The sequence below is a fragment of the Dysidea avara genome, chromosome 9 (genome assembly GCF_963678975.1).
Source record: "Dysidea avara chromosome 9, odDysAvar1.4, whole genome shotgun sequence".
NCBI classification, from domain to species: Eukaryota; Metazoa; Porifera; class Demospongiae; order Dictyoceratida; family Dysideidae; genus Dysidea; species Dysidea avara.
This window is the reverse complement of record NC_089280.1, coordinates 35,253,467-35,280,752: the sequence shown is the minus strand read 5'-3', so window position 1 is coordinate 35,280,752 and position 27,286 is coordinate 35,253,467. Positions and strand designations below refer to the sequence as shown.

The 27,286-nt window shown below is 38.1% G+C and overlaps 1 protein-coding gene and 2 long non-coding RNA genes across 5 annotated transcripts in view; 1 reads left to right on the top strand and 2 right to left on the bottom strand.

Annotated features, from left to right (window-relative positions):
• The window catches only part of LOC136267732 (E3 ubiquitin-protein ligase NEDD4-like), a 330,028-nt gene that overhangs the window by 30,876 nt on the left and 271,866 nt on the right, over positions 1–27,286 (top strand). For all 3 annotated transcript variants that reach the window (XR_010706728.1, XM_066062892.1, XM_066062891.1), the window contains exon 2: positions 14,334–14,556. Coding sequence is in view for 2 of the 3 variants with exons in the window: in XM_066062892.1 (XP_065918964.1) it covers positions 14,334–14,556 (223 nt within the window). In the remaining variant the exon portion in view is untranslated. The remainder of the gene's footprint in view (positions 1–14,333; positions 14,557–27,286) is intronic.
• LOC136267740 (uncharacterized) lies at positions 2,885–7,646 on the bottom strand. The gene is made up of 8 exons (XR_010706748.1): positions 7,054–7,646; positions 6,872–6,989; positions 6,714–6,819; positions 6,579–6,664; positions 6,406–6,538; positions 6,272–6,343; positions 6,069–6,133; positions 2,885–3,166 (listed from the first exon to the last, which is right to left on the bottom strand). It is a non-coding gene; the product is annotated as an uncharacterized lncRNA (long non-coding RNA).
• Positions 7,973–26,515, bottom strand: LOC136267739 (uncharacterized). The gene is made up of 16 exons (XR_010706747.1): positions 26,202–26,515; positions 26,031–26,126; positions 25,449–25,594; positions 25,361–25,387; positions 24,867–24,947; positions 24,546–24,590; positions 24,394–24,481; positions 24,159–24,338; positions 24,037–24,104; positions 23,915–23,983; positions 23,785–23,863; positions 23,672–23,733; positions 23,532–23,616; positions 23,290–23,477; positions 8,291–8,345; positions 7,973–8,231 (listed from the first exon to the last, which is right to left on the bottom strand). It is a non-coding gene; the product is annotated as an uncharacterized lncRNA (long non-coding RNA).

Sequence of the window (27,286 nt, the reverse complement as noted above, 5' to 3'; positions counted from 1 at the left end):
CACCCAGCACCTTCGTACGTACTAAGCACCTCTAAAAGAATTATCGTGTTGCTGTCATTTAAGACATTCAGGGCCTTTTAAACAGTTTTAAGACTTCACAACCATCTGAAAAGGCCAAAATGGCAAATATCAACAGTGAGACACCACTAAGAGGTGATTATTTGCTGCTTTAAAAAAGCAGCACTGAACTATAGAGAATATGGTTCTCCCCATGCATGCAACCACCTACAACTTACCCTGTTTGTGCCCCTCCCCTAGCCAGCTCCTGGATCCACCCCTGCACCCTGTAGAGAAGAATTGGCATATATTAAAATTTGTACAAATTCTCCAAAAATACTTAAAGTATATACGTGACTGAATTTGACAAAACAAGGCTTCAACGCACAAAGCTTTGTTAGGAGATATGGCGATTTTAAGGAATCATTGTGTAATAACTTCCCAGTGCCTACAGCTGTGCAAACAAAATTTGCACCAATTGTTCATCTGTTCACCAGCTATCACTGAGTGGGTGTATACATTTCTGATACCCAAAATTTGCCCTGTTTTGAGCAGCTTTTTTCGAGCGGGTAATAATATCACAGGTAGTAGTAATAGGGTGGGAGGGTGGGGGTGGACGGTGGTCTTAATATACGGGTATTAAAATGAAGTAAGAAGACGATTGGAATCCAGAGGCCAAGTTTGGGCTTTCCATGGCCCTCCATGGCCCTCAAATTACTCCAAATTGACTGAGAACACTATTGGCGAGCTCTCTGTGAAGTCCCAGCTCACTACACACCATTATCACAAAGCCATGGCCATTTAATGGTGCCAATCTCGCACTCGTGGCTTTGACAGGGTCGGAAGAAAGCTGCTACAGAAACCAGACTTGTCAGTGCTGAAGGAAGTACAGTGTGAAATATGATAGTGTATTAGACCAGCAATCCATTTCTGCTAAAATCGTAAGTTTGATTTTGTGTGTGTGGAAGCCTTGTTATGTGAAATCCGGTCACATATTTAAAAATCTGCTTGAAATCTCTTTCTTCATTCTGTAGTAAAGAAAAGAAAGACAGGTTAAAAAGCTGTAAGCTGGTATACAAATACAAAAAGAAGTGACATCTAATCCAAAACAGTCAAGCAGTGAGAAAAGGGTGCAGCCCCCCAAAAAGACCATGGTGAAAAAAGATGTGAAGTCCAAGGTGGTGGCCAAGATATGGCTGTGATGGTAGGTTAATAGTAAAAATTTTAAAAACGACAATTTATAGGTGAATTTGTTGCCAAGACCATGCAAGCAGCACCAAATTCACCTGAATTGTCGTTATTAAAATTTTTACCGTTAACTACCATCACAGTCATTTCTTGGCCGCAACCTTGGATTTCTCATCTTTGTTTCACCATGGCCTATTTGGGGCCGCACCCTTTTTTCACAGCTTTGCTGTTTTAGATTAGATTTAAAATTTTGCAGTACTTATTTCAGTTCTAATACGTACTTCGATAAACTTGATGCAGTGATCATAGCAAGATTCATAGTATATACTGTTACTAACTGATACTGACTGATATTGGACTCCTTATTTACTCAGTTTTACTCTGTCTTGGAACAATTGTTTTCAAGTACAGCCTAGCCTGAGGCAAAACTAGATTACTAGTCATAGCAGTAATCCATTACTGTGCAAATTTCTACATAATTTGAGTAATGGTCCCAAGATGATCCAAAGATGGAGTAAAGATGGAGCAATCAGGAGAAAAATACAGAGTTAGTAACAGCCTGTGTATGAGTTATGCTGTAGATAAGATACATAATTCTTGAGTTGCAATCAACAGGCAAACTTATCAGTGTTGGTTTTAGTCCATTCCTATAAACACAATTGCAGAAGTCTTATTTTGAGAGGTAGGAGCTAACTTTTGCTTAACCAATTGAGATTCAGTTAACTCGTCCTCTCCCCCTATTGCTGTATACATTTTAATTTGAAACTGCTCCAACTCTCTACTTCCTTTCATGTTTTTCATCAAAATTAATATAATCACCAGCCATGATTCACATCTTGAGGAGATATACACGTCCATTGTCACCATCAAGCAATATCAAGACTCACGGTAGTGAGGCGTGCGGCCAAGAAACTACAAAGCACACGCCCAATTAAAAGACGCGTGGCCACTACTGTGAGTTATTTACGTGTAGGGACGGTTTTGCAATATTAGTCCTGAATTACGCAACATCTCTCAATAGGTTTGTATTGCGTTACGTGATAAAAAAATCTTTTCGTAGTAGTAGTTTTCTTGCGACCGGTATTAAATGCATATTTAGACATATTTCGCTTTATTTCTCAACCTTGTGTTACACCTAGCGTTACCTTATACCAGTCAACTTACCCATGTTTGTACAGTCCATCTAGCACTGACATTATCTAATCCTGGTTTGTTCAAACGCGTATTTTCTTCGATCAAACCTCTAATCCCTACAATAACTTTTAAAGACACGATGTGGACACAAGCCCTAATGTCTGATAAACAAGTTGTAAAAGCGTGTAGAACCATAAGTTTCCTAGGGAAGGTGTTTTAAACAGAAATCTTTTAAACTCCATTTAGTGCCATTCCTCATGCGTGCGTTGATAATTGGCAGATGCCTTATAAACAAGTGTGAAAGCGTCAAGAACGTAGTGTCACTAGAGAAGGTGTTCCAAGCATAATTCTTGTTGCCACACCACACATGGTGTATTGTGTGTTCTGGTGGTGCTCAAACCAGCTTGTTACATAGCATTATCCACCCTAACAGCAAGTAGTCACTCCCATTGTGGCTTTCGTCTTGCATGTCATTTAATTAATACACATGTTACATAACAAAATAATTATATCACATTAATTGTTTGTGACATTGACAATAAAATGGGATAGATATAGTGGAAACTGTCTAAGCCGGTCACCTTCGGGCCAAGATTTCTTGACCTTAATAGGCAGGTGGCTGCTTTAGACAGGTAAATTAGTGTATAAATTTCTCACGGGAACTAAAGCTGGTCTTTTTAAAGAGGTGGCCTTTCTGTACAGGTGGCCGCTAAGACAGGTTTCACTGTAGTTAGTCCCATCGCAACTGTACGCCTCATCCTGGAAATTCAGAAGATTGTAATCATCTGAGATAGAATGCCAAGATCTTATCAGGCCTCATCGTCCATGTACACTTGACAATCGAGAACTAAAGAACACACATGTGATGGCATAGAATAAAAATGGGAGCTTATGCACACCCTGGCCAATTACTGTTTTTTAGTACATTTAAATATTTGGCCTTAAATGAAGCAGTTCACCAATTTTGAGCATCACTGTCCCAGTTTTACCCTTAAAATACCCCCAATGAGCATAAGCTATTTTGCATAGAATAAAATTGGAAGCATGACCAATGCATCATATGAAAGTACAATAATAAAAGAAAATCAATTACAACTGTTGTTTCTTGTAACATAATCAACCCATCGTTCTTCAGGGATAAAATTTCGGCACATCTGAGTTAAATGCGTCAGTTTGGTAGCAGTTATTTCATGCATTTTCTTCAGTTGGTCATATGTATCACTTTCTAAGGGGAAAACATTAATATCTGCTGTATACCCCGAGTTCAGTGTTAAAGGTGACTTCTTAGATCTCCCGCCATAACACCCTTCACGTACTAACATAGTGGCATTTCCAGTGTTTGGAGATGTAACTATCACAAAGTCATGAAGTTCACGAATACCAGGTAACTTGCTGTATTTAGCACTAATTTTTTCTCGCCAATTGTAAATCAAGTCACCTTTCACTAGTTTAGCTGTAATATGATTAGGTTGGGACATTACGTTTACAAGCTCACTGGTGTTGAATACATCAGAAGAGTTAAATGCCTTTGATGTAATTGAAAACACTCGATCTACATCAAACTTTGTATGGCCAGCCACAAGAAACGAGAAGCGCAAATAATCCAAGTATTTTTGCTGTATTGTTTCCATTCCCCATCCCATTAAATAGGCATTTTTATTTGTGCTCCCTGCATGTATTGTCTAGAAATATATGTACCCGTTTAATCCATGATGGGAAAGCAGCATTGCTCCTGATGTAGTCCATTAAAAGTGATATAGTATGATCCGTATTTTTTGGACCAATTGTTTCGTCAAAAATGTATAGCATCGAGTGGTCCTCTCGATGATCCACAACCCCAAAAATATCGTGTGACAGTTTTTGTAAATAATATGTACTGCCAGGCTGTGGAGACAACCCCCAGTATGGAACAAGCTTCTGCATTTGAAAATCCACGCTAAGAACTGCTGTAAAATTATGTCGAAGATTTTCCAGTGTTTCATTTTCTTCATTGCTTTTATTCTGTTTGTTTTCTAGTTTACAAATTTCTTTCCATTCCATTTGGCATCGACTTTTTACCTCATTGTAATAATCATGTGATTGTTGCGCTTGCTGTCGATGTACTTTCACTTGTTCATTTATCTGAGCCATTTCATCCTCAATAGACTTTTGTTGATCTTCGTCAGCAGAACCTGTCTGATGAATACGATTTAAAATAGTTTGCTTGGATCGTAATAACTCTTTTTGCTTGGCACAAGTATCACAGTAATCCAGTTTATGGGGATATATGGCATGTTTTGGTTTTTCCTTTTTTAGCCAGGCACTTGCTGAATAATTTGACATGGTAGACTTGTGTTGCTCCTGTTGTGCTCGGTTAAATTCACCAACCAATGATTGCTTCACTCTTTCTTCATAGTTACTCACGCCAACCTTAGGAGTTTGGATTGTTCTAAATTTAGGTAAGAAATAATGGGTGGACGAGGAGCTTTCAGCACTTCGTCCATTTGGTTGAGAGTTTAAATCAACGAAGTTCAGAAATTCTTGTTTTGTATCGACTTTGGCAGCATGTGAAACACTTCCTGCTGAACCATGACGTTCATGTGGGTACCGAACCATTACAGTACTTGAATTATCAAGCTGTTTCCACCATGCCATGAAAGATATGTCACAACCCTCTGGCATTACCACATTCTGACCTAAATTTTTTGAGATAACTTCTTCTGATTTGGTAAATGACCGAAGTGGTTCACTGAACTGCTTCTTTTTGATTTTTCTCTGTCTAGCTAACTGTTGAAAGGAAATGCCCAAACCGTGATGAACACACCGACAGCAAAACAAATAGTTACCTGTGGCATCAAATATGTTATTCCTTATCCAATCATTTTGTTTCACCAGATCTCTGTAGTGTTCTTTATCTTGCTTTTTAGGATGGGGATTTATCAGTTTCCTTCGTTTCAGTTCACTTCCCTGCCTTTTCATCTCTCGAAATGCAGTAGCATATTTCTCCAGTACTGGAGCACAGCTTTTACAAACGTTTTTATTCCATGTACTCTGTTCAACGTGGCATGCCATAGCCTGGCTGCTTGATGTACTGGGTTCATTATCACCGAGTGCCTTTTGCAAATCGCGTGACAATCTGTATGGATTTCTACAGTTTCCTGTAACATATCGGTGATTCTTATTGGATTTTCTACCTATCCTTGCGGGAAGATGAACTGTCGGGCGTTTCACTGATAGAAGTACTAAAATCATCACTACACAAAGCATCTTCATCGTCATCTTCATCACACAAATCTTCGCTAGAACTAAAACAATCGTCTTGCTCTTCTTCTTGCAACATATCTTCTTCCTCAACACTGGCACTTCGTCTTATACGCTTTTGACAGATATCGTAATCCTCATCTTTATCAGACAAATCTTCGCTAGAACTAGTGCAGTCATTTTCCTGTTCTTTTTGTAGCACAACACTTTGTTGTACACGCTTTCTACCTCGCTTTCTACAAACATCCACCATTTTACTTTAGTGTTTCCAAATAATGTCAACTTTGGTCTCGAACTAGATTAGGGTGCGCTTAATAATGGTCTAAAGTTTTGTTTTATTACCATGCTTCGTTTATGAGATATAGCGTAAGTATCCATGCTTGTTTTTCGCTACTTTTAAACACTTTTTTCTGGAATATGTATGGTGTGCGTAAGCTCCAATTTTTATTCTATGTCATCACACATGACATTATATAATTCCTCTGTCTATATAAATTTCTCCCCCGAACCTTGATCTTTAAGTATGTACCACTGCTAGTGAGAGAACCGCATGCTATGACCAAGTACCCTGTACCTGTAAAATTGACAGGACATTAAATACAATACAGCTAAAAACCTATCACTTTTTACGCAAATGACAGATTTGGGGATCTGAAAATTCATCACACCCTTGAAATAATACAAAAATTTCTTAGTATACACACAGACTGACCTGAAGATCCACAACGTCCTTGCAGTCCATGCACACTTGGTGTACAGTCCACGTACACTTGATAATTGAGAACTAAAGAACACACAACATTATAAAATTCCTTTGTCTATTTACCCCCCCCCCCCCCCCCGAACCTTGATCTTAGTTGCCAAGTTTAGAGTAGGTTATGTATGTAGCACTGCTGACCTGAAGATCCACAACGTCCTTGATATTACTACAGTCCACGCACACTTGGTGTACAGTCCATATACACTTGACAATTGAGAACTAAACAATACTCAACATTATAAAATTCCACCCTCCGAACCTTGATCTTAGTTGCCAAGTTTAGGATGTAGCACTGCTGACCTGAAGATCCACAACGTCCTTGATGTTACTACAGTCCACGTTCACCTGACAATTGAGAACTACGTAACATTATAAAATTCATTTGTCTACTTACCCCCCGAACCTTGATCTTAGTTGCCACGTTTAGAGCAGCTCTAGCCAAGTTATGTATGTAGCACTGCTAGTAAGAGAACCGCATGCTATGACCAAGTACCCTGTACCTGTAAAATTGACAGGGCGGCATTAAATACAATACAACTAAAAATCTGTCACTTTTTACGTAAATGATGGATTTGGGGAATTCATCACATCTTGAGGTAATACGTTTGAGGATTCACAAGTTGGCCCAGCAGTGACCTTACTACACAGTGTCCTGATTAGACAGGTTTCACTGTGCATAAAGACCAGTATGTAATGTGAAAGAGTATTTTTTGTACAAACATCATGTAGATTACCTTACTTCTTCCACCTAGTTCCAGGACTTCTAAATTGGTACTACAGTGACAATACTGAAAGCTGTTTGATCTGTACGAGTACGCCTTGTTGACAATCCATCCATGAGATACGATTTCAAGCGTGAAAATATTGGTACTTGTTGCTACTCAACTTGGTACCATCACAGAAGTTTTCAGCTTGGTCTCAGTGAACTTGCACTAGTCAGTGCAAACGTCTGACAGTATAAAAACCAATCGCATATGTGCGGTTAATCAGTGTGAATACATGTACGTGGCACTTTGTACACTAGCCTCATTTTTTCCACTCCTCCTTTCGTTACTGAACCTCCACTCCTTGTTTCTTTACTGAACCTCCACTCCTCTTTTCGTTACTGAACCTCCACGAAGAGCTGAGGACATCAGTATTCTCGCCGGCGACTCTTTAATATCCACTTGACGTTCTTCTTCAAGCGGTGTAGACTCTACGTATCTTAGTTTCAAATCAGTTAAGTACGCTTTGTCGCTCCATTGAAATCCAGTATATTTAGTAGTATTCAGTCCTCTCAAGACATGGACTGCCATCAATAATTAATGTAAATCGCATATCACGTGTATTCACTTGAGGTGTTACAGGGACTTTACAAGAGTTTTCCTTTAAATAGGCCACGTGATCATTGTCAGTCAAATGGAATTTGTTCTTGGTTATGGCTCTACAATGCGGTACTCGTACTTAATGTATTTTAGTGTTTAATAATATTATACTTCTCCCTCAAGACATGGACTGCCATCAATAATAATATAAATCGCGTATCAAGTGTCATTCACTTTTCACTTGAAGTGTTACTGTGCAGGGTCTTTCCAAGGGATATCCCCTAAATAGGTCACATGATAATTGTCAGTCAGGTGGAACTTATTTATTTCCATTAATGCACCATTAAGCTTGTGTTGTGGCTTTCATTAATTGATCATTATGCACATACCATGGTGCAACAAAGTTTGTAACAAATTGCTGGAATGTGGTTCGTGGTTTGCTGGTATGAGCTTGTGTTGTGGCTTTCAACTTTTGTAACAGATTGCTTGAATGTATGTATGCATGTGGCTCGTGGTTGTCAATGGTTGTGTATATATGAGTTGGGGTTGTTCCACAGAGCTTGCACAATATTCAGATGTCTGCATGACGACACAAGGTTAAGTGAGACCTGTAAAAGAACAAGCAGGCACTGAATTTAACCTTAAATTAAACACACATACAACTAACTTGGAACATCAGTCGCAACACCAAAGACACTTGCTTGGATATCCTCATGGCTTATCTATGGAGTGACATGTGTAATTAACCGGCATTAATCAGTATCTACAACACAATTTTCTTTTCTGCAAGAACTTTTTAGCACCAAGTAAAGGCACTACCATCTCTCCTACAAGAGCATTTCACAAGAAATGTGATATTAACTTGAGTACAACCAATGTGTGGTGTATGTTTGTGAACATGTGTGTATAGTGTTTACACATTTTGTGTGCGTCTTGTGCTTGTATATGATGTAAGCGTGTGTTTGTATGTAGTGAAATAAAATAATAGTACGATGTTTGTGATCTCTTTCATAACCCTTAGCAAAGCATCTAACTCTACGAGTGGCAAAACAAGTTGATAGGTCGTCCTCATGGCACTATGGCAGTGGTCATAGCAGGTTTTATTCATTGACAAGTACAAAATGATTGATATACTCCAATAGAACAGTCAAGCAATAAATACTCTACAGTCAAGCAATAAAAAACTCTAATAGAACAGTCATTAAACAATATAGCTGAATATTTACATCTCTGTCTGAAAACACTCCCAGATCCCAGATGCAATCTCAGAGTTGCTATTTCAAGATGGTGGCATTCCCCAAGATCACCTAGAAAAGCATGCTTTGCAAATAAGTGCTTTACTCACATCTGCATGACTGTAGCCATTATTGCTTGGCATGACCAGTTATTTCCACTGGCCCTTGTCCTAAGAAAAAATTAATAACTATTAGAGGAATGTATGTTATATGCTCACCACCTATCAGCAGATTTCTGTTTGGTTGCAACACCTCTACAAGGCAGAATTCATCATACACCCCCCCATGGCTTGAACATTGGGTCTGTAAATTATATAACTGAAAAAAATTAGTGATATCCCCCCCCCCCCCCCCCAAAATACCTTTGCTGTAAAAAAAGGCGAGTCCAAGAAACTACAAGTATCTGTAACCCAATGTAAAACAGATAAGCTGTAGAAAAACACTCCATGAAATTAATGGGTAACTGAAAGAGCTGATATCTAGAGCGGCCAAGAATCAATAATGTTACTACAACTGACTATGATTACCAAAGAATACCTTGGCTGTAGAAGAGGTAAATAAAAGTAACTGGCAACCATAACAGCTGATATCTGAAGCAGTCAAGAATAAAAGTTAAGTTGATACAACTTACTAAAATTATAAACTTGCAACATCGAATCTTAATCATTCAACTGTGTTCTATACATTCACCCTTGCTACATCCTAAATTAATTCTTTGTAACTCTAATTGGCTGGTAATTTGGCCACCTTTTTCAATAGTCAGAGTAAAGAAAAAAAGGCGGCCAAATTACCAGCCAATTAGAGTTACAAAGAATTAATTTAGGATGTAGCAAGGGTGAATGTATAGAGCACAGTTGAATGATTAGGATTCAACTGATGTTGCAAGTTTATAATTGTAGTAAGTTGTATCAACTTAACTTTTATTCTTGGCCGCTTCAGATATCAGCTGTTTTGGTTGCCAGTTACTTTTATTTACCTCTTCTACAGCCAAGGTATTCTTTGGTAATCATAGTCAGTTGTAGTAACATTATTGATTCTTGGCCGCTCTAGATATCAGCTCTTTCAGTTACCCATTAATTTCATGGAGTGTTTTTCTACAGCTTATCTGTTTTACATTGGGTTACAGATACTTTTAGTTTCTTGGACGCGCCTTTTTTTACAGCAAAGATGTTTTTTGGGGGGGGGGGGGTACATATTTTACACACAAAAACTAATGCAGAATCTGGGTAATGGTCAGGTGATTTATAAAACATACAAGTAGAAGGAAGATTTTAAGTTGGATTAAGGCTAAAAAGTAGTGAAACAATGGAATAGGTGAAACAAGAGAGGTTGCCTATACCTACAGACATACTAGTAGGCTTTTAATTCCTATACTGTAGTTCCTGCAGGTATATATATAGGCGACCTCTCTTGTTTCACTACTTTTAGCTAATTCTTTTCTTCATTACTTTTTTGGTCCCTAATCCAACTTTAAAAGTTTTCTTTCTACTTGTTTGTTCACTTACATACCATGTCAAAAGAAAGAATGATGCCAGGTATGCCATTAAATTAATTTTGCATTTGAACGTGTACCCCAGTTATCAGTTATTATTATTATTTTATTATTTGTTAATTGATATAAGGAAGACAAAGTCTTATAAAAACCAATCTCAAGTACATCTAAATAAAATCAAACCGGCGGTCATATAAAAATACATCTAATTTAGTCTTAAAGATCAGTACATTAGGTGCAGATACAATTTCATGGGGTAAGGTGTTCCAATCATTGACGATTCTCTGTGAAAAACTATGACCTCTAATAGCAGTGTTGAAGTGATTTTTGTAAAGTTTGAGTCCATTAGATCGGGTGGGGTTGGTATTAACAGTAAAAAAATAGTCTTTGTCCACAGATACTAAATTGTTCAGGATTTTGTAAGTCATAATGAGATCCATTCTGGTTCGACGGTAAAGTAAGCTGGGTAGATTAAGTTCTTGGAGTCTTTCAGAGTATGTCAAATTATAGAAGGAGGGTATAAGTTTTGTGGCTCTTCTTTGAACTGCTTCTAATTTACGGATGTTTTTCATAAGATAAGGGTTCCAGACAGTTGACGCATAGTCCAAAATTGGGCGAACAAGAGTAACGTATAATAATCTTATTGTGTTGGCATCCCTGGAGGCAAAGGTACGTTTACTAATTCCCAATACCCTGTTAGCTTTCATTACAATTTGATTAACATGAGATGTAAACTTCAAATCTTTATCAAATACTACACCCAGATCTTTTTCCTCCACAACCATGGAGATCATGTTTGCTTCATTTTCGGATGAGAAATAATACTCTGTGTTTGATGAAGAATGTCCAATTGTGCTGTAGTGACATTTAGGAAGGTTAAGGAAGGATAGCCATGTGTCACACCATTGCAAAGCGGAATCAATGTCTTCTTGCAGAATGGAGGAATCTTCAGATGAGCAGATGGGGCGATAAAGTTTTGTGTCGTCAGCAAAGATACCCAAATAGCTCTGTATTTATAACTTAAGAGTAGAGTGCCATTATTCTTTGTGCTCAACCTGTTATACAGCGTTACAGACAAAGAACAGTACAGAAAGCATGTCTTCTATCACTACAGAAAATACAGACAGTTTTCATAACAAATTAATGTGACTGGATCTGCAGAAACCCAACACAATAGCACATTTTTTGAATTCCTGTTTATAATCTACATAGCCAAGTGTGCCCTTTGGCAAAGTTTCAACCTCATATGCCAATACCTTCTGGAGTTATACAGCCCTACAAAGTAGCCACAACAGAAAAATCGATATGTACAGCAAGTATAAGAAACTTAATTACAGGGGCTTACTAAAACAATTGTAACTTACAAACAGATTGATGTACTGAGCTGAAAATTTTACCACTGTGTTCGTCATGGATAGGGGAATCATTTACAGGGTAATTGTGCCCTTTTTGTCACCTTTCTTTACTGCATATGCAGGACTGTAGGAGGGAAAATTAAGTTGGTCAGGGCATTGTATAATTTTATGTTGAAATTGCTACTATATACATGGTGCTGCCAATGAAAGAGGAGTTGCTGCACAGTGTGCAAAGCACACTCTGCGAAGTGTGAAGGACAAGCATTCTAGGGGGGTCTGGGGGCATGCCCCCACAGAAAACGTTTGAAAATTAGTCACTCAGATATGCAATTTTAGTAATATTTCACTGCTAGCTAGCTATATAAATATGCTCAAGCCCATCTGTTGTTCTTCAGATTTTCTATACTATGTATAATAGGTAGGTAATTGTAGACAGCAGTTAGTTATAGCAATTAGAAGTCCAAGAGGGGTATGGGGGAGCAACCATCAGGAGCTGCAGAATTTACAGGCTTGAAAATGCCTTCTATCCCACTGAAGCCATACATCAAAGTAAACAACTGGGAGTGTATGGTAGTTAAACCCCAGTACATATATGGAAATTACACATTAAGTTAAAAGAAGTGCAATCAAAGCAAATTGAAGCCATCCACACCATAAAATCTACAAGTCCAGCAAAATTTGAATCCATACACACTATGAAACTACATGTTCAGCAAAAATTGAAGCCATACCATTACAAAAACTACATATTCAGCAAACAATTAAGCAATACACAACTGACATGCTTATTAACACATTGGTTTTGAACTTGACTACTTTAAAGTGTAGGATAGAAGCTAGTTAAACCCCACCTGCACTCGTAGGATATCTAGTTATCCTGTACTGGTAGTGGGGTTTAACTATAACTTAAAATTGATGCTAAATTTTAAAATAAAACTAGCTAACAACTTGCCCCCAAATTTCACAGGGAACCCATGCTGCATGGCAACCTTATAGAATAACCTATAATTAATTTGTTATTTACGACTTGCAGCTAGCTGTGTACAGTGATTTCACACAGCTACAATAAAAAGCTAGCTACAAAAATGCAGCATACTACTATACTGGTTTGTTTGCCATGAAGTGAATGGATCATCACGTAAATAATTATACTGGTGGACGGTCACGAGTGAGAGTTTGCTCAGTATCTTGACAGGACGAGTGGGTAGTTGAAGAGGAATGATTTCTGTTCAAAATCTCATCCAGATGGCTGCTATGTAATTATTATTTAATGTATGGGAGTACAGCTTCCTGCCACGGAATGAGGCGACTAGTTTGTCACTGCCAGCCCTTCACCCATTAAAAGAAGCCAAGAGTGACAAGTCAAGAGATGCTTATAATTATTTTATGAAGATTGAATTGTGATATAATTGTACTGGTTTAGAATCAAAGAAGGCACCTGCTGTACACGTGATGAATTCCAACTGTCAGCACACGTGTTGTGTAGAACTCACAATCATTTCTGTATGAAACGATACGAATGCTATGCTGTACTATAATGTAATTGTAAGTACTGTACGTGTAGTTTTGTGCTTTAGTTAGGCTGAGACTATCGGTAACTAACCGTGCCATACATTTTCAATAACACCTGTAAGATGTACGTGTAGATATCGTAGCTGGTCAGCTAGTTAATCCAGCTCCAGATTATTGGTCCAGCTCAGGCCTGACCAATTCGACTGTCTCCTCCGGCCTTGATATGAAGGCAAAATTTGTGAAAATATCAATTGCGTACGATTGTTTTGACATGTCATTATGATGTAAACGAATGCTCATAATTTGTGTATTCTTGGGTCTACTGCAGAATTGCCAACTGCTCTTGAGCAGGTGAATAAGATGATATCCAGATTTTTATTGTTAGTCTCTTCCTTCACTAAGAAAGAGATGTTCAAAAGATTTATGGATTTTTTCAGTATTATGCAAATATTTTGCCCATTGTTATTGTGTCAGATTTTTGCAGATCTGGTCACAAATGTGATAGACAGCAGTTAGGAAGCCATATGTGCTACTGCAATTCAACACCTTGTACTGTCAGTTAAAAGAAATGGAAAACAAAGGAGGAGAAGGTGAGTAGTTAAGTCCAGGTGTACTACTGCAGTATGGCCAAAATGCACAAGTCAGGCTGAATCGACATCTAAAAAAAAAAAAAATCAAGCTTGTAGCCTTAGTGGTTGTCAAGTTACACTCACCTGAATGCATCGGGCAGGCAGGCAGACGTTTAGTCAGTAGAAAATTCTGCTAAATACAAAATCTTTTTAAATTCTATAGCAATTTATTGGCAGCATTTTGGCTGCTCTGAAGATAATTTTATGATCAATTAAACCTTACAAATATTGCGAAGATGCCATGAATGTATTGTGAGGTTGGTCTTTTGTTTGGCCAGAATAGCCCAAATCTTATTGATCTCTAATATATCGTACTATATTGCACTATCATACTGCATGATGCGACTTGGTTGACCCAACCCGTAATAGAGAAGTAAGTACAAATTATGATTGTGTGTGTGCACGGGTGTGTCATGTATGTATTGGAAAAGAAATCCTTATACTTCTGTGTAGCTAGCTGTACATATGACATGATTTGTTTCTCTAGATATCAAGGAGAAGTGATACATCTCAGGATTCTACAAGATGAAGCAACAAAGTTTTTTTTAAACAATGATGAATTGTTTTCTAGTATTGATGCCTTAATACAGCATTATAAACGGAATGAGTTAAATATGGTACATCGTACTAGCTTTAAACTATTAGCTCCAGTGACTCAATCCAGGGATTGCTCTCAGCCCAGATCTCAAAGTCAGCCAGTTATTAATAGAGTGAGTTTTATCTAGCTATGTACTTAATTAAAATTATTTGGAATCCAGAGCAAACAATATAAAAAATACATTTTGAACCTCTTTAAAATATTTCACTATTCAGTTAGTAATCATTTATAAAGGAACAAATAAGTTGAATCAGAATTTCAAATTTTGCTTGTTAGCAATCAAAACAAATGCATGCTATATGTTCTAAATAGCTCATAGTACATCAATAGATGCGAATGTGAAACAATAACCTTAACACTTTTTGACTTACACCAAAAGATCTTTCAATTTATTATTTAACAAGTAAAAAGAAAATTTAAGAATTTTAAAGCTGAACTTGGGATCAAAGGATTATAATTATGTCCACTAAGTATATCTACAGGTATAGACAACCTCTCTTGTTTCACCACTTTTAAACTTTAAACTAAGCACGTGCCACCAGCTGGCTGAAGGCCGGCTGTGGACATGTGCCTGGTTTGCTGAAATCGTTTCCTGAAAAGTGTGTATATGCATGTATATACGTATGTTACTATATTTGTTTGTCTTTCCTCATCCATGTGATCAAAACTTTGTATGCAAAAGCAGTCTGTATGTGAGAAATAAAGGCCATAAAGATACTGTATCAAGACACACGGTAGTGTGTCGTGCGGCCAAGAAGCCGGCGCGCCACACCCGTGAGTATATTGACAGGAAGAACGAAAACGTCATTTTCACACCTTTGTATCTCAGTGATCACTTATCCGATTGGAACCAAATTTGCTACACAGTTGCCCGCCAGCCAGGGGAGTCTACATTCCAAATTTGAAGAAAATCGCTCTAGCCATTTCGGAGATACGAGCTGCCAAAGTTTCGTTTTTTTTTCTTTCTTCGTTTTTTCTTCTTCTTCGTCTTTACGCACACTTGCAAAATTTGCTATAACAAACAAATGCGTACTCCGATCGCCATGAAATTTGGCACACAGAACGGGAGTCCAACGGCGAATCCTAGGATCAAATTTGGTACAAATCCGATGAATGGTTCAGTAGTTATTACCGATTATTCGCGTAAAACAAGATCGATTTGTTGTCATGCCTACAGGGTAAACCACTTCATGGAATGAGTTGAAAATTGCTATGTAGATGGAGTAACCATCGTAGGAGTGCCTTTTGGTGGTTTGAAAGGAGTCGAGATAAAGACCATGGAGATATGACACAAAACCCAACTTGTGTCACAATTACGCGATCGATTTTTACGAATAAAAAAGTGTTAGTTTTCACGCCTACTAGGCAAACCGCTTAGAGCAATGAGCTGAAAATCGGTGTATAGCTGGAATAATCTTCATAGAAAGTCCTTGCAGTAGTACAGAAGAATCGGATTACAAACCACTGAGTTATGATTCTAAAGGCAACTCCGTGTAGCAAATGCGAGATCGAGATACTCTAATAGAACAGTCACCCTAATAGAGCATTCGGCCAATTTATTTACTCTATTATAGAATTTTATTACATCACAAGTTATTCTGTAGGGAGTTCAGCTGCAAACAGTTAATCTTATAGACAGTTCAGCAAGAAGCAAGTCACCATGTGGAGAGTTAAGCAAATATATCACTATAGAGATTCAGAACATTACAAGTCACACTGAAGAAAGTTCAGCTATAAACAAGTCATGCACCCTGTAGAGAATTCAGCTACACAGAATTCAGCTACACACAAGTCACTGTGGAGAGAGTTCAGCTACAAAGAAATTACCCTGTAGAGAGATCAGCTACAAATAAAACACTTTGCAGAGTGTTCAGCTACAACAAATCAACCTTTAGAGCGATCAGCAATGAACAAATCAACACAAATCTACCTGTAGATAGATAAGCTAGAAACAAATCACCCTGTAGAGAGTTCAGCTACAAAAAATCACCCTGTAGAGAGTTCAGCTAAAACAAATCAACCTGCAGAGAGATCAGCTACAAACAAATCACCTTATAGAGAGTTCAGCTCCAAAAAAATTACCCTGTAGAGAGATCGGTTACAAACAAATCGACCTGCAGGGAGATCAGCTACACACAAATCAACTTGTAGAGAGATCAGCTATAAAAAATCACCCTGCAGAGACATCAGCTAGAAACTAGACACAATGTAAGGAGTTAAGCTACAAGCAATCACCCTGTAGAGAATTCAGCTAAAACAAATCAACCTGCAGAGAGATCAGCTACAAACAAATCACCTTATAGAGAGTTCAGCTACAAACAAATTACCCTGTAGAGAGATCAGCTAGAAACTAGACACAATGTAAGGAGTTCAGCTACAAGCAAATCACCCTGTAGAGAGTTCAGCTAAAACAAATCAACCTGCAGAGAGATCAGCTACACACAAATCAACTTGTAGAGAGATCAGCTACAAACAAATCACCCTGTAGAGAGAACAGCTAGAAACTAGACACAATGTAAGGAGTTCAGCTACAAGCAAATCACCTTGTAGAGTGTTCAGCTACAAACAAACCAACCTGTAGAGCGATCAGCTAGAAACAAATCATCCTGAAGAGAGGTCAGCTACACTTGTAGAGAGATCCAACTACAAACAAAACACTTTGCAGAGAGTTCAGCTACAAACAAATCAACCTTTAGAGAGATCATCTAGAAACAAATCACCCTGCAGAGAGATGAGCTACAAACAAATCAGCTTGTAGAGAGATCAGTTACACACAAATCAACCTGTAGAGAGATAAGCTAGAAACAAATCACCCTGTAGAGAGTTCAGCTAAAACAAATCAATCTGCAGAGAAATCAGCTACAAACAAATCACCTTATAGATAGTTCATCTACAAACAAATCAACCTGTAGAGCAATCAGCTAGAAACAAATCACCCTGAAGAGAGGTCAGCTACAAACAAAACACATTGCAGAGAGTTCAGTTACAAACAAATCAACTTTTAGAGTGATCAGCAACAAACAAATCAACTTGTAGAGAGATCAGCTACAAACAAATCAACCTGCAGAGAGATCAGCTACAAACAAATCAGCTTGTAGAGAGACCAGTTACACACAAATCAACTTTAGCAAAAAGGTCCACAATTGTGACTCTTGGAAAACCGGTCTTATCGCCCATTTAAAAGTATCGAGAAACGTCGGTTTTAAATATTCAGTGTGTTGTAGCTGGCCACTGGTGGTAGCTACACATACCAAATTTTCACACGTTTCACAACAATTTCTTACCTTCCTGATCATTCACTGAAGAAGTAGTCAACAGCAAAGTTCCGCCATTTTAGATAGTTTTTAAACCGAGGTTGTCTGTATCAGGCGAGCTCCAGAAGGATGGGAGGCGGGGGCCCTGGAAGGCGGGCAAGCTAGATGGTGTTCAAAAATTGAAAAGAAACGTGCTGGGATGAATTAGGCCAGGTTATAGGCCATTCAGGGCTCAGAACTGGCTAAAATGAAAGGAAACTTACAGCACAGGTCATTGTCCAACACCACGGAGCAGTACAGCCACACACAGCCATCACCTGGTTGGCCAGGGCTCCATTAAGACCCCAGACCACTCGTACGGCTCGCCACTGTGCTCTAAAAAGCAGCCAGCAAAAGCAGACCACTTTACTCTGGTCGACTGTGGCAGTGAAACTTGATAGTGCATTCATTAAGCTTTGTGTTTGTGTGAAAAAATCAAACTTCCTGTCTTGGGCGATAAGAACGATTTTCGTAGATTCAGTCACAATTTTAGTATACAAGTCCAAAATTTCAGTAGCAAAAGTCCATTAGCTACAGTTTACTAAATACCACTAATAAGAAGCTAAATTAAGTGCTCTGAGTAGTGCTTGTATTAAATGCAATGCAAGATTGAGATACCCTAATAGAGCAGTCAACCACTCTAATAGAACAATCACTCTAATAGTACAGTCACAATTACATTGTCTTTATAAAAGCTGTATGTAACTACTTTATTTCTTTATTGAGGTTGTCTAAGCTTTCATTAAATTAATTAAAATATAAAAATTTTGGTGGACAAGCCCCCTTATGCAGAGCCCACAAATAGCATCCATACTTCAACTCCATGCAATGTATAAATTTCATTGTTTAAGACACTCCTTGTTCTGTTCCACTGCCCCCGTTGATCACGACAGAGTGGTCAATATTTCCCATTCTTATTCACTGTGACATTCCAATATGTTATATGGTATAATTATACAGTAGCAGTAGAGATATTTTTTTCAGATGTCATCCATACAGCTGGTCTTGAGCTTACCTAAAATAGTTGTTATTTTTATTGACTGAAATCAACTTGTTAGTATTCATTTTCAAAAAATTTCCTGGGTGGATATGCCCCCAGACCCCCCTAGTTTCAGCATGTTTTGTATGCTGGGTGCACACACCATAATTATAATCTGAATCATGCCGTATAAAAAGGTCCCCTTTTCATCTAAAAACCTACTCAGATAAAAGTCTGGCTACGGCATTGGAAGAGCTGTTTTCTGCAACACATATTGATTTAAACTGTATAAGTCAAGCTGTTTAATAAAGCCATGGAAATGATTAGATATTGTACCAAGTGCTCCAATGACAACAAGAATAATTCTTGTCTTCTTGTTCCATAGGTATTCCAATTCTATCCTGAAGTCCTGATACTTTGTAATTTTCTTGTTCCTTCTCAAGAATCTTTTGTCAGCAGGTATTGCAACATCAACAAGTGTGACTAGATTTTTAATTTTCTCTGTAATAGTGAGGTCAGGCTGACGGGCACTGATAATTCTGTCACAATAGATATTGAAATCCCACAATATCTTCACCTGGTGGTTTTCTACAACCTGGGCAGTTACATGACACCACCAACTTGGACAACACTCCACAGAATACTTCTTGCACAACAATCAGTGAAGATCAATGAGGACACAATCATGTCGATATTTGTATAATTGACTAGCAAGTATAGGAAAACTGGAGACCAGATGTTCAACTGTTTCAGGGGTGTTCACCACATAAATGGCGTAAAGCAGAGGGACAAGACCCATGTATTTGAGTCATTGCTCTGGTTGGCAAAGACTGCTCCTGAGCAGCCATCAGCATTCAGATTCAATTGAAAGATCACATTTATTCAACCAGTAACAAGTATAAGCTTGGTTCATCTAATATTTCACTGCTAGCTAGCTATATAAATTTGTCTATAACTTGTTGTTCGTCAGACTTTCTATACTATAATAGGTAGGTATTTGTATACCTAGCCGATATAGGCCTGATCAACCATACCATCTCCTCCAGCCTTGTGAAAGAAGCTGCAGTGTTCTTCATGCACAATATCATCACAAGAAAGAAGCGCATGACCACCCAATTTGTGTGGCAAATACAAATGGTAACCATCAGATTTAGGATGTAATCCTTGAAATGGGGTGAGCAATTTTCTAGTTTGTCCATCCAGGGCTCTAAGAGTGTGAACTGGCCACTGCACAATTGCAGCCAATTATCTAAGAACAGGATGGGCAAAGGTATTAATTGCTCTGAATCTGTAGTTACTACAAAGCTGTGAAGATAGAATCAGCTTTAAATGATGCTTATATTCAAACACTACTTTCTCTAAAACCAGTCCATGGTCAATGTTGCAGATTTCCATGACATCTAAATACTTGTAGGTAGGTTTCACCATAAGCGAGAGATCTTATAACATCCCCAGAGGGAAGTTCCGCTCCATCTGACTTTTAAACATTACCCTCCCAATTCCAGTGTGTGCACATTTGCCTACTCCAAATGATATTCAAAAAAAATTTGATTGTGGGTCACGTCTACTTCATCTTCTTCACTGTCACCTTTCTCCCCACGGATTGTGAAGCTATTATCAACCTCAAAATCATTGCTATGTCAGTGACGCCGTGGCGGTTAGCCAACCATCCAAGCCTGGCTGTCCCCTGAATGATAACACTGTGGTACCGCGGCTTGAAACAACGATACCTGTAAAGGCAAGCCATACTTTTGGTAAAACTTGTCATGCTTATTGTCGTTATGCAGGTTTCCTACATTTGTGACTTTCTAATAGTCTAAGATGACTACACCAGCAGTTAAACGGGGATGCGAAGAAGAGAACACTCCACCAAAAGCTCTGAATATGCCAGGTGATGTCTGTAATCATTGTAAGAAAAAATACACTGTAAAGGGTAAACGCAGTGAGGCAGATATTGATTTTCTTGCGTTCACACTGCTTGTGAGGGGTAAACATCAATACAAGTTGCTTGCAGAGGTCACAAAAAGTATTCCAAACATTGTTTACTGCAGTAAACTGAACGGCTGTGAAACACGTTTTAAGCAATTGGTCAGGAATGTGGAAACATCTCCCAAGAGTTTTCAGAACATTACAGGAAGTTTTCAACATAGTCAAGAAATAGTTAGCAGAAAATTACATGAAACAGCTTCTAAGATAGAAGAGTTATCTGCATGCTTAGTAGCATTGTCATCAGAAGTTGAAAGTCTTGCTCACGAACAGCTTCAATCCGACAAAAGTGTTTCTGCAGCAAACCCCCTTCACATCCTCCTCTACTATCATCTAGTACTGTGGAAGCTGTCAATGCCATTGTCGTCATATATAACTTACCAGAATCTTTTGCTCATATCTGTAAAGAGGGTACATCAAAATAGTTAAAGTGTTATGATTAGGCAGGCCTTTAAACAACAAAGCTACACCTTTACTAGTAACTGTTGCTGATCTAGAAGCAAAGATATTAATCCTTAGAAATGTTTATAATCTCCATCATTACAAAGAGTTCAGTAACATCTTTATCTCTCAAACAAGTCATACAGTAGAGAGTTGAGCTACACAAATTCACACTGTAGAGAGTTCAGCTACAAATAAGTCACCCTGTATGGTGTTCAGCTATAAACAAATCCCCGAGTTCAACAACAAGCAAGTAACGTATAGAGAGGTCAACTACAAACAAGTCCTCCAGTAGAGAGTGCAACTACAAAAGTCACTTGTAGAGAGTTCAGCTACAAATAAGTCATCCAGTAAATAGTTCAGCCACCTACATATATAGTTAAGAATTCAGCTACAAATAAGTCACCCTTCAGCTATTCAAGTTAGTCATTTGGTAGATAATTCAACTAAAAACAAGTCACCTGTATAGATTGTGCAGCTGCAAATAGGTCACCCAGTTGAGAGTTCAGCTACAAACAAGTCACCTAGTAGAGAGTTCAGCTACAAACAGGTCACCCAATATAGAGTTCAGCTATATACAAATGAATCACCATTTAGAGAGTCATCTACAAACAAGTCACACAGTAGAGAGTTCAGCTACAAACAAGTCACCCTATAGAGAGTTCAGCTATAAACTAATCATCCCTTAGAGATTTCTCTCTCTAGATCTAACGAGTTCAACTACACACATTGTAGAGAATTCATTTACGAACAAATCACCCTGTAGAAAGTTCAGCCACAAAGAAGTCACCCAGGAGAGAGTTCAGCTACTGTAGAATCAGGTTGTTAAGTACATGCGCTTTTGTAAAACTAATGCTATCTTTTAGGCACATACACCTAATAAATAATTATGGTGTGTTAACACGGAATCGCTATGTTATAATACTGTTGATTTCAGTTCTGTTTGAACACTTTCTGTCCGCATTACAAGTTCCGTATTATGTTTGAAGTTAAGCTAAAACCCTTTTCAGCTTAGCTCTGATATTGTAGTGTCACACAGATTTGTGGTGAGTGATTGTTGCTAATCCACAATATTCTTATGGCTTTTTACTTTTAAAAACTGCCACGGATTAACTCATGGATGGAATGTTCAAACGGAACTGAAATCAACAGTAGAGGAGTTAGTAGTTCATGCCAGTCATCACGCCAGTGTGTAAAGATATTTGACTGTATTTCTGGGTGAAATCCTTCATAATGGACAAAAATATTGCAATCAGGAAGGCTGATTTGCTGTATACATAGTGAAGGGAGACTTTAAGAGAGATGTAAGCACTTGAAGAGACATTCATTGTCCAGTTATCCCAAAGTTTCTTCCCATGAAGCTTTGCCATGTCTTGAGCCTTGCGTTAGACCATTGCGCTTATCAGACATGGTTAATCACAAGAAATGTACATGCGCTTAACAAATAATATGAGCTTAATAGACACATGTGCTTAACAACCCGATTCTATGGTATAAACAAACCATCCTGTAAAAAGGTCACTTACAAGCAAGTTATTGAGTAGAGAATTCAGCTACGAAATAATCACCTGTAGAGAGTTGAGCTACCTTGAATGTTGCTTGAACAATTTAAACTGGTGCCCCTGGTAGTATTAGTGGAGTAGTGTATAGATTAGTAAAGTCAGAGCTGAAGTAGTCATTAAGAATTTTGTATAGAAAAATTAAATCATCTCTCTGGCGTCTATACAACAATGATGTTAAGGATACTATTGACAGCCTCTCAGTATAGGATTTGTCATGTAATGATGGGAGGAGACGGGTAGCTCGACGTTGTACCTTTTCAACTTTTCTGTGATCAAGGGTAATTAGTGGTCCCCAAATGGCATTACCGTATTCCAAGATGGGTCAAACTAGTGTGGTAAACAACTTACACAGGAGAATGTAGGCCCTGAAACGGTACGAAAATCACCCGTAAAGTGCTACTGTTAAACAAATTACGGTGCACTAATCGGCGAACCCATTGGCAGTGAAACGGGTTTTTCAAAATTTCTGTAGTGGGACTTTTTTTGCGGATGGAAACCCGTAACCTTACCCACATTCAGACTTATCATCCCTCGTTATATACCCGGCAATCTAGTAACTAATAACCCCCTTGCCCTCTACAAACCTTGTACAATGTTCCCAATATGCCTTCCAAGCCTCCCATCGCATTAAAAGATCGTTTCAAATAAATGCGCATCATTAAATATTCATATGATCACGTGCAGTAATTTATTAATAAAATCAATTGTTTTCCAGTTTCTGTACCACCACCACCATGACAGTGACTCAACAACGAGGTCAAAGGGATCAACACTGCAATGATATTATGACAGATGACAAAACAGTTTCAACAACACCACTGCTTACTTCTACAAAAAGCTATCCAACTGCTTTTTACTCCGTCATCATTTCACTGCTCCTGTCCAACTTCATTTGTTTCAAACAAAAGTGACTACAGAATTTTATTCAATTACAAAACAGTTAAGATAAGCCTACCAAATGCTTACATTTCCACTTGTCCACTATTCTGCCTGTAGTTACTGCACCATTTGTCAGTTATTTCAAGGGACTACAGAATTACGGCAGATTAAAACAGTTAGATAAGCACTCCGATACTTACATCTTCACTTGTTCACAACAGAATCTATTCTACTGAAGTTTTGTTATTCCACTGCTCAGTTATTTCAAACAAAAACGAACTAAAGAAATACGGCAATTAAAACAGTTAAGATAAGCACGCTTCTACTTACATTTCCACTTGTTCACTATTCTGCCTGTAGTTACTGCTCTAATCATCAGTTATTTCACACAAAAAGGCACTAAAGAATTACAGCACATTATAAAACTGTTAGATAAGCACACCAATACTTACATTTCCAACAGAATCCATTCTACTGGCAGTTTTGTTATTTCACTGTTCAGTTATTTCACACAAAGAGACTACACATTTACGGCAGATTAAAACAGTTAAGATGAGCACACCTGTATACTTACATTTCACTATTCTGCCTGTAGCTTCAATATTTCACTGCTCCTGTACTTAAACAATGACAGACTAATTCTACAACAGAATTATGGTCAATAACAACACAGTTACATAATCATGCCACCACTTGCGTACATTTCACAACTGTAATTATAGTCGCTGCTCTGTTCTCAGTTCCTTCAAATATTCTACAACAGAATTATGGTCCATTACAAAACAGTTACATAGCACGAGAACACTTACAATTCCACTTGTTCATAACCATTTCTATTCTGGCATTATTTCACTGCCCCACCCTCAGTTACTCCAAACAAACAAACAAACTTATTGTCTATAACAAACAGTTAGATAAGCATGACAGCAGTTATTCTCGCATGGCCAGACCACTATCTTACTTCTTTGTGATGTCATTGGTTGGCGAGATAGGGTCTGGTGAATTACTGATGACAAAATGCATTTGTAGGCAAACAGTTACCACAGTTTCTTGCTGGGAAAATGCTATGTAGCAATGGTATCAGCTCTGTTACAAGTTTTGCTGTAGCATTTATGTCCACCACACTAACAAATATACAGCTAGCCAATGAATTAATTTCACTGGATATTGGTTGAAAGTCACCACTACACTTCACCAGGCTCTATCTCGCTGACAAACAATGCAATAAAGAAAGAGAGGAGGCGGAAGGCAGTCTAGCCACACGAGACTAAGCAACAGTTACAATCCACTTTTTCACAACTGTTGTTATGCCTGTAGTTTACTGCTCCCATCCTCTGTGATTCCAAACAATGAAGAAGTGATTCTACAACAGAATTACGGTTGATAACAAAACAAATACGTTCACATTTTGGAGATACAAATAAGGATTTGACATTATGCAATGGCTTCAGTTAATGTCCGTACCCTCAGGAATAAATTTAAATCCATTCATAATGCTGACAATGTCCTTTACTAGGGGAGATGGGGAATGACATTGATAGCTGCAGGTAAGCACACAGATGATCTAATTTATATAAGCTAAATAAAGATGTCAATCAAAGCAGAATTTACAGCACTACAAAAATATTATTATTATAGTGGCCATGTCAGAAAGGTGGAGTTCATGACTTGTTTACTGAGACCACCTCACTATCAAAGCTGCATTATTTTTCTCCAGAGGTGGTTCCATTAATAAAGTTTGTGTATGTAAGTTAACTGCACAAAAATACTATGCACCTTGTGATCACCTTTCTTGAAATTCAGCTACAACAAAACGGCAACATAAAAAAATAGCTAGTAGTGTGCCATCTCTCTCCATACGTACTTCATCAATATTCTTCATCCATTTAAATTGTTAACCACTTGCAGTACAAAAAGGTAGATAATCAGCTTTGGAGGTAAATCTTGTGGAACGTATCTTTGCAGCTACATAGGTCATCAATTTGACTGATAGAGTTTTGCACAGTTTTCCTAAAAATCATATCAATTATAATATTGTTACATACTACATACAGGATTTCTATATAAAACACAGACATTACATACATGTCCCCCCAGCAAGACCGCTCAAGACTGATCGCTGGTTGGGAAATACAGATACATGGATACAAGTCCAACAGCAAGACCGCTCAAGGCTGATCGCTGGTTGGAAACACGGATACATGAATACATAACCAACAGCTAGACCGCTCAAGGCTGATCGCTAGTTGGAAACACAGATACACAGATACATAACCAACAGCTAGACCGCTCAAGGCTGATCGCTGGTTGGGAAACACAGATATATGAACACATAACCAACAGCTAGACCGCTCAAGGCTGATCGCTGGTTGGGAAACACATTCATACAATACAAACACGCCTTGTGTACAAGACCATACAAGCATGAACAATAATATCATCATACATCATGGTCCATTATGTAGTTTCGGGCTCTTCATTTTCTCATTCCATCTTTTCTTCTTGGATTAGCCATGTCATATAATTTACAGTTGTGATGCACCTAGAAGGAAACAATTCTGGCTAATACTAGTTCACTCTACACATCAGATAGAACGACTATCTAATAAATACTAACCATGTAATAAAGTAGACTTCCCAGAGTAGCCTAAATCATCTAGTTCAGTGTAAATCGTAGAATTAGGCCTGGATGACTTCCATACTTACAACCAATTCTTCCTTCGTGCAGTAGACCTTCGCTCATGTAAAACTTGCTGAAAACAAAACACTGTTCAGTCGATTTAATGGCACATCTTTCTTTATACAATCCGTTCTTTTATTACTGCGCGTAGCAGAACACTCATAAACGCTCCAGCACATGCTCTGTTCAGCACGCCATTTTTTTCTAGTGCAGCTGGTCATACCTGTGGTTACGCTCACGTGTACAAAATCATTTACTGTATATTGCGAACCGGGGTAGCAGTGTTTTGATATACGGAATTGTCCCATGATTTGGATAATTAACAGTAACTCATTAACAACCGTTTAAAGGCCTTCAATCTCCTGTGTTAGACAACATACCCGAGTCGAGATATTCAAAAGATTTCTTGATCATGCCAAGTATTCGATTAGCTTTGGTTGTAACTTAAGCAGTATGATCATGAAACTTAAGCTTGTCATCAAAGAGAATTCTGAGATCATTGTGGGATGTAACTGTGTCAATTGGAGTTCCATTAAGATAATAGAAGCCATGATGGTGAGCTGTGTGAAAATGGAGATGCTTACATTTGGAGATGTTAAAATTGAATTGCCAGAGTTGTGACCATCTGTAAAGGCGATTTAAGTCATTCTGTGATGTAACGTAGTCTTCTTCGTTTCTTATCACACGGAAAATCTTTGTATCATCTGCAAACATGAACACAGGGCTAGACACCATTGATGGATTGTCATTAGCAAACATAGTGAAAAGTAAAGGGCCTAACACAGATACTTGAGGGACACCACTGGTGACTGGAGAGGAACGAGACTTATATCCATTCAATACAACTTGCTGTTTTCTGTTAGATAAAAAGTTCTTAATCTATTCTAAGAGATTGCCATGGATGCCAACAGAAGTTAACTTTTGCAATAAACGTTGGTGTGGGACAGTATCAAACGCTTTTTGAAAATCTAAGTAGATTGCAACAACACAATAGCCATTATTCAAATGCTGAGTAAGGTAAT